Here is an 8,089-nt window from a genome sequence, read left to right on the forward strand (position 1 = left end):
TGAATTTTTTTATTTAAGGCGTGCATTTTTGAATGTAAATTCTCATTCACGCTTTAACTATTTTAAATATATAAATATACAGTTTTGATCTATTCACAGCAGATAACACAAACCACCAGAATCTTTCAAATTGTAGGTTTTATTCAGAATGATAAATACTTATGTTTTTCAACATACATAAAATTTATAACTTTTGTTCCTCTAAAACTTCCCAATTCAAACTCTAAAAGTTTAGAGCCAGAGTTGGGCTGAACGTGTTCTTTTAACTTTTTATGTTAATTAAAGCCCGACTCGAGCCTTGCTCAAGCTATCCAATCTGGTCTTTATACTCTATATATGTGAGATCGGACATATTTTTTTTTAATTTTACATGAAAATTATATATAGATAAAAGTCCGAGCCCACTCATTATGGTAAGCTTTTTTGAGATTGATGTCGGACCGGATTTAAAATAAAAAATCAATGTCCAAACCAGCTCTAGAAGTCGGGCTTGAACGGATATCCGAACCCATGAACAACTCTAATTCAAATGTTGCCTTATTGGTATGAATATGATCTTTTTCATATATGATTTAGTTATATTTTTGCTCAGTCCTATTAAACATCATGTGACTGCTGAAAATAAACAAGTATATAAATCATAAAAGAAACTAAAATTGGTTTAGTTGATTTTCTTTTTTCTTTATCTGATATTGTAATGCACATACCATATGTGATACTATATAATATAGTCTATATACCGCATCTTTTGCATTCTTTTACTATTTACAATTATTTCTCACAAAAGAGAGGTTACATTATATAATTTATATTTTCTCATTATAGACAGATGATAATTACTTTAACTAATAATAATACAAATATATTTGTTTTATGTGGTCAAAGATAAGTGAAACTCTTCTGCAAAAATTGACGAATGTCTTAAAGCTAAATGTTAATCTATTGGCTTAAGCACTTAGTTTTCATCGAAATCTTAAGAAAAATAAATTAATATTCTTATTTAAGAATTAGTACAATATTTAATCACCTCTTTATCTGTATTTTCACTCCCTAATTAACAAATTAGTTATCAATTTCAAATTTGGACTCTCTTTATTTTTTTTCCAATTTGAAAGAAGAAGTATATGATGAGTCAATCTTCATCCAAAGAAAACAGCCAGGTATGTTTTTTCATTAATTATGTTATTTTTTCTTTGTTTGTTTTTCTAGTCTCATAGTTCTTATTTTATTAAAATGGAATGCTTTAGTAATTCTTTATTTGCAACAGTTGGCTTCTTCTTTCTTTCTTTATTCATTTTTCAATTCATTCTTTATCATAAAAGTTATCACTTATAAATTATAATGCAAAAACTTGATGATAAAAAAATCTACTTAATTTGATCGAGTTCTATAAATTCTAATTCCCACTACGTTCATATTATTTAAAAATATATATAATATACGCTAATATAATTTTAGATTCATATAAATTCGATTTGAAAAATGTTAAGTTTTTTAGTAAAAAAATACCCAAAACATAAAAAAATAAATAAGAGTATGGTAGTCGAGTTCTTTTACAATTATAATTTTAGATTCATATATTACACCGAAATATAGATAAGCCCTCATAAAAATATAGTATATTTTAAATACTCCTTTTAAAGTTTTAAAAAACAATTAAATTATACCCCTCTTTCAAACGGTCTTAACTCTCTGTTTCATAAGAATGATATAATTAAGCCATTAAAAAAAAATTAAGGGTATGTTTAAAACAAATATATCACATGACATGAGGATTATTGATTTTAGGAAACAAATATATTAAGAGTGTTTTCAAATTAAACCCTATACCATGAACCTCAACTCTAAATCCTAAATTGATTTGGGAGTTGGACTTTGTTGAACATATAAACATATGATTATTAATACTCTTAATCTTGACCAAGAATTAATATCTAACCAAAATAAAAAAAATAATGGTCCAGGTTGAAGAAGAAATAAGCCAAAAGAAGAAGAAGAAACCAGAATGGATTGAACAATTCTTGGAAAGAACATTCTTTGAATCATGCACAACTCACCCAATTAGAAGAAATGAAAGAAATAGATACTGCATCAATTGCAATTTGTCAGCTTGCCAATATTGCATGTCGTCGCCAATTCATCGCCACCATAAGATACTCAAAATATATAGGCATGTTTATAAGGATGTGGTCTCTCTTGGTGCTATGGAAAAGTATCTTGATTGTTCTCAAATTCAGGTACGTTTATGATGAAATTTTTAAAACTTATTACTCTTCGGTTCAGTGATTTTGTATGGTATCAATTATATCTAAAAGAAATGGAAGATTTGATTGATAAAAATAAAATAATTTTTAATATAAAGAAATTAGTCCATATTTAAAGAAAAGGTTCATAATTTTTAATAGTAAAATGTAAAATTATTAGAGCAAACTAGCACAACTATTTATTCTGAATGTATTTATCAATTTCGTTATAATTTTAAACATATTAATTCATTTTACCTAACTGAAAATATAAGATTTCTAATGATATGGAATGCAGCCATATAAGTGCAACAAGCGATTGGTGATATCGTTGAATCCTCTGCCACATTGTGGTCCGTTATTGAATATTGGAGTTTGTGATGTCTGCAAGAGAAGATTGGCAGAGCCTGAACTCTACAGTTACTGTTCCATTTCTTGCAAGGTACTTTTACTCATTCTAGACGGGATCATTTCTCGGTTTCTGGTTAAGCCGATTCAGCGGATTAGTCCAGTTCGGTTTCTAAAACACTAATTTTATTATTAAATTTGAAAAGGTGAAATGAACTTTCAGGTGACAGCATTTGCAAGGAAGTCAAGTGAAATGGACCCTCCATTTCTGTGCATCCAACACACTTCAACTACTTCAAAAAGCATCAGAAGAACCAAAGAATCAAAACCTGAGCACCCAAAGCGCAAAAGGAAGGGCATACCTTGTAGGGCACCTTTCTTCTAAGATCTTACATCAATTCTTATGAACTAAATTTTTTAATTTCTTTATATTAAACAATATTGAAAATTCGGACCTATTTCAAACTCGAACCGAAATAGACTGACTTATACCTTAATATTAATGTGCAACCCTGAACCAAGATGGGCGGGCTTGGACGGCCCGAATACCTAGAACTATGCATCCCATATACAAGAACTTGTAGAAATATCACAAATCAAACTTGATGTTAGGTTCCATTTTAGAGCAAAGCAGATGAGGCCTGAAGGAGATTTTACTCATTGAATATACAAATACATTTTCCTTTACTAAACAATTGAACATGACTCAATAATCTGATTGTTGCACACAAAAACTTTACAGTCTCAACAATAATGATTGCAGAGAAATGCCAACAGAATCAGAAAATACAGTGCCTCATCATCCTATATCAACATTCCAATACCATCTCTGGCAAAGTCTGTAAACAACTTTCCTGCTGGATTCATCAACAGATCATCATCACAGTTCCCAATTTCCACTCTCATTTTATTTCCTGAATCCGTCATAGAATCACAGCAACTTCTACACACAAAAAGTGGAGGCACAGTCTCAGAATCATCAATTCCATTACACCGAGTATGCTGCCACACCTCACATATATCACAAGCGATCATCCTCTCTCCGTCGTCGTCTTCTGCTCCACAGACGCATCTCACCTTCCAGTTATCAGGTCCACTCTCATACCTCAGCTCACTATTCAAATCTATTCCATTCCCTCTAACAAAAATTTCAGCACCAGATTCCATACTTCCAAACAGCAACTCTTCATCGGCTAGTTCTTCCATCCCATCGATCTCTGTCACCTCAAGATTATCAAGGATACAGTAAGTATCCCGCAATGCATTTTCTGCAGATTGCTTCAGCTCTGCAACTGTCGCGTGCAGCGGAAGAATAATGATTTCTCCAGGAGGTAGTTTCTTCATGTTCTTCAAGTCATCTTCTAATTGAATCACATCAGGCAGAATTTGGCACATGAATCTCAATAACTGATCTTCTTCGTCTTTAAAAGGCCATTCCTTAACAAAATGCTTCGTGTCAAGAATTGTCTGAGTAGCTAATTCAACCAATTCTGATTCAGGGTAGTTCATCAGAACTTTCGAGTACAGATAACCCAAATCCGCATATAAATCAGCTCCCGGAACTGTAGGTTGCCGTACCATTGGAAGCACAGCTTTGTATTCTGATTTAGTGAATTTAACAAACACATTGTTACCAATCTCATCATCAAGTGAGAATTCCAAAAGCTTGGTTTTCGGATTTACTTTGCGACGAACAACATGATTTTTAAAAATCACATTGTTCATTGATTTCAGCACATAATCCAGCAAACCAGTATCACCAATGTGCATTCGAGCCGCATCTCTCACATCTTGCCTAGTCATTCCTCCATCACCATACTCATCTTCCTGTTTCTTGGCCTTTAAGGTATCCACAATCACCCCAGCTGTAAACTCTAGTCTTCTTGCAGGCCATCTAGAGTTTGCATGATCAATCATAGAACTAAATTTTCTATATTTTAAATGGTGAATCTTCTTTTTTCCTGCAACCTTCTTTCGCAATGCTGCTACGCGAGGAGTAGGCTTCGAAGCAAAAGCTGAGACAATTTCAGCTGGAGAAGCACGAATCTTAGGAGCCAGTTTTAGTTTAATCTGAGCACAAGGGCGGGATTTGATGGTGAGCAGGAACCTCAGAAGCTCTCTGAATGTGATCAATCGAGTTTCGCTTAAGTTTCGATAGTAATCAATCATCTGCTTCAGTTCTTTGTAATCATCTGTGCTGCTGAAATCCTCAATGACCTTATCAAGCTCTAAAGAGCTCAGAATTCCAACTGCAATGCTATAGTTTTGCTCTGTAACACCAAAACTTCCACGGCAGAATTTATAGCCCCACCTACCAAACCATGAATGACCATATGCAACTCCATAAAGTAATCGAAGCTCCATCGATCGCTTCTTCGAAACATCCTCGACGCTGATTTTTCTGCAGAAAATGAAAAAAAAAATGAAAAATGCACCAACTCCTATAGAAATCAATATGTTTTTAGAATCTCATAGGTTACCTAGCGCGTAAATTTTCGCAGAAACGATCCCAAAGATCCATAATTTCTCTTCCGGAAACAGATTTAGAGCCACCTTCAATGCCATTGATGCAGAGCAAATGACCAAACCCATTGCAGTGAATCAAGCCATGTAAGATATGAGTATGAACATCAAAAACACCCTCTTCAAGTCTCTTATTCCACTCTCCATCAATTGGTATAATCACATGATATCTTCTCTTAGACACAAAATTATCACCCCAACCTAATCAAATCACAAAACCCAATTCATCAAGATTAACAAAAACCCATTAACCAACTTATCAAAACAGATTCAAGAACCAAGATTCAACACTAAAAACAAACACCCAGATCAAAAAACAAGAACCCAACAGCGAAAACACATTAAAAAACGGATTAAGTAACTAACCAGTACATCTGCAGCGATCACAAAAGGGAACTGGGGAGTAGGTAACGTCCTCTTCGATGGTGTAGAGAGGCAAAACGAAGCTCTTAGTTTGAAGAAGAGTGCACCAAATAGGCATTCCATCAACACTGTAATCTTCAGGCTCTGCAAATTCTTGAAGAAAAAGTCTGATGTTGTCTCTAAAAGAAGAACCAAAACCAGTAGGGTTTACTGAAGGGTCACAAAAACTATGGAAATTATGAACTTTTGGCTTTGTTTTTCTCATTTTGCTGGTTTCAAGAAATGGTATTGACATTCTTGAATTCTCTTTTCTTGATTTTCTCTCTCTAGATACAACACTTCAAGATTGTAGAGAGAGAGTGGGAACTGATTTGGGTTTCGGTTTACTGTGTTAGTTGAGAACGTTAACTGAATTGGCGCTGCATTCGAAAGTGTACCTGTATAGACGATATTGCCCTTGATAAATTAGGTTATTTACGGTTTTGTGTGATCAATTGCTGATTTCGTTGTTGATCGGATGGCTGGTATGAGATTATGGAGTTGAAGATTTAATTGGACGGTAGGATTGGAAATCGGTTACAAAGTTAGTTAGAGAAGCGGCAAGTTGCGGCCGCGAGTCGTTTGGCTGACGTGGATGAGTTGCTGAGTTGTACAAATGAGTTGCTTTTTTTTTTTTGAAGCTGAGTTGACTTGGAGTCAATTCACAACTTCAACTATGAATTAGAAAAAAAGAAAAGGAAATAGAAATTTACATAATCATATTTTTGCATATTTTTAAAACTCGAGTTCTATTTTAATTTAGAAGACACACAAATATGTTAAATTATTCTTTTTAATTGATCACTTTATGAAATATTTTATAATTATTTGTTGTTTATATTATAAGATTTAATTAGTTATTTGATTATTAAAATTAGACTACCATCAAATTTTAAAATAAAGTCAATTATTAATACTTCAATAGAATCATATATAAAAACTAAAATTACTTTATTAAAAAATTATTATAAATAATTTTCTAGATTAATTATTAATTAAAACTTAAACTATAAAATAGTATATTTTACTTTTTTAATTTATAAAGTATAGTTATTTAATAAAATGGTACTATGTTGATAGTGTCATTTTACACGAAACATTCTCTTTATCCCTTCATTTCTTTCTAAAATTATGAATATAACTCTAAATACAATTTACAAAACCATCATTAATAAAGATAAAATAAAAAATAATTTTTGTCTTCATGATTCTTGTATAAAAGAGATATGTTTCTTTTTAAGAGGCGGAAGAAGTATAATTTGTTGCAAATTAATGACGTGGATACTGTTGTTGCGGCGTTTACGTTTGTTTAGCGGTTTCTAGAGTTCACATCAACAATTTATTATACTAATTCTAATTTTTTTAATTTTCGATGGTTGAAATAAAAAAAACAAAATTGAAGCTAAAAGTGAACATAAAAGACAAATAATCAAATCGGTTTTAATTAAAATTGATTATTTATCAATTTGTTTTTATAACATAAAATAATTAGAGATAATTTGATATTGGCTAAATCGATGAGTTATTAATCGAATGAAGATTTGCTCGATCGCCGCCATGTGAGTCATAAATAAGGCCTAGCTAAAAGCTATAACTCTTGGGAAAATTCGTATGATCTACAGAGTAAAAGGAATACTACACAAATGTGTTGGTGGTGTCATTGTCGCTTGTCATTTCCGGTCTTCCACTCACCCAAATGCAAAGACTCAGTCCTTATAAACAAATATAAAATCTTCTCCATTAGCTTGATTCCCAAGCAATAGAGTCAATATAAATGCTCATCTTCACATTTCAAAGAATTATTCATCATCTTCATCACAATGCAAACCATGCATCTGAAACAGGCCATACTCATGTTTCCTCTACTGGGTTGTGTCCTAAAAACTTTACTTCAACTCTTCGATGAATCCGATCAGTCAACATCAAGTGATGAAGCAGTTGCTAATAACAGAGCCGCCCATAAGCATTTCAAGCAAATCCAACATATTCATGGCGCTTAATTTTTATTTTATTATATGATCAGATAAATATTATTGGAGAATTATATGTTAGCATTAGGCAATTAAGTTTGTGTATTATTCTACAATTTTGCGTTATTTGAGTCAATATCATTGCTAGATGATTTAAGTCAATAGCATTTCTGCCCCTGGTAGAGTCATTGAATTAGTGGAATATGTTTAATAGTTCGGAAAGCTAACTTTTGCGACTTTTATCATTATCTAACCAAAATTTATAGTTTTAGCATGATTTAGGGAGTTTCATTCTGATTATAGTTCAATTTCGTGAGCTAAGATGACAAATATAATTTTACTTATGTGGTTGTCATGTCATACATTTTTTGCTCACTTAGCTGCTATGTTAGAATGAAATTATAATTTATAGTTTTATGATACAGAAACTTTAGACGCTATAAATGAATTATTATGATCTGTATAATAAGTATTCCTTTAATATTTTGGATTGTGTTCATCCTGTAAGAAGTAAGTACTCGTGAGAAGTGAGCTTTATATAGAGTTATATCCTCTTTTTATAATTATAGAAGAAGTACTTAGTGATTATCATCGGTACCATTA

General features: G+C 32.1%; 2 protein-coding genes across 2 annotated transcripts; one reads left to right on the plus strand and one right to left on the minus strand.

The window, feature by feature from the left end:
* Positions 1-1,955: 1,955 nt before the first annotated feature.
* LOC126678661 (protein RGF1 INDUCIBLE TRANSCRIPTION FACTOR 1-like) lies at positions 1,956-2,976 on the plus strand. The gene is made up of 3 exons (XM_050373556.2): positions 1,956-2,237; positions 2,542-2,685; positions 2,815-2,976. Exons 1-3 carry the CDS (start codon positions 1,956-1,958, stop codon positions 2,974-2,976), a joined length of 588 nt encoding a protein of 195 aa, XP_050229513.2.
* Positions 2,977-3,226: 250 nt separating this feature from the next.
* On the minus strand, positions 3,227-5,910 carry LOC126676999 (PHD finger protein MALE MEIOCYTE DEATH 1). The gene is made up of 3 exons (XM_050371408.2): positions 5,481-5,910; positions 5,072-5,315; positions 3,227-4,992 (listed from the first exon to the last, which is right to left on the minus strand). Exons 1-3 carry the CDS (start codon positions 5,770-5,772, stop codon positions 3,396-3,398), a joined length of 2,133 nt encoding a protein of 710 aa, XP_050227365.1. The 5' UTR covers positions 5,773-5,910; the 3' UTR covers positions 3,227-3,395.
* Positions 5,911-8,089: the final 2,179 nt, after the last annotated feature.

Source organism: Mercurialis annua, linkage group LG4 (genome assembly GCF_937616625.2).
Source record: "Mercurialis annua linkage group LG4, ddMerAnnu1.2, whole genome shotgun sequence".
Lineage (NCBI taxonomy): Eukaryota > Viridiplantae > Streptophyta > Magnoliopsida > Malpighiales > Euphorbiaceae > Mercurialis > Mercurialis annua.

Excerpts from the sequence above, each read along its gene's own strand:
- LOC126678661 (XM_050373556.2), top strand. The coding sequence starts at position 1,956 with ATGGTCCAGGTTGAAGAAGAAATAAGCCAAAAGAAGAAGAAGAAACCA. Across the intron at positions 2,238-2,541 it reads TTGATTGTTCTCAAATTCAG|CCATATAAGTGCAACAAGCG; the intron begins GTACGTTTATGA and ends TATGGAATGCAG. Across the intron at positions 2,686-2,814 it reads ACTGTTCCATTTCTTGCAAG|GTGACAGCATTTGCAAGGAA; the intron begins GTACTTTTACTC and ends ATGAACTTTCAG.
- LOC126676999 (XM_050371408.2), bottom strand. The coding sequence starts at position 5,772 with ATGTCAATACCATTTCTTGAAACCAGCAAAATGAGAAAAACAAAGCCA. Across the intron at positions 5,316-5,480 it reads TGATCGCTGCAGATGTACTG|GTTGGGGTGATAATTTTGTG; the intron begins GTTAGTTACTTA and ends TGATTTGATTAG. Across the intron at positions 4,993-5,071 it reads TGCGAAAATTTACGCGCTAG|AAAAATCAGCGTCGAGGATG; the intron begins GTAACCTATGAG and ends CATTTTCTGCAG.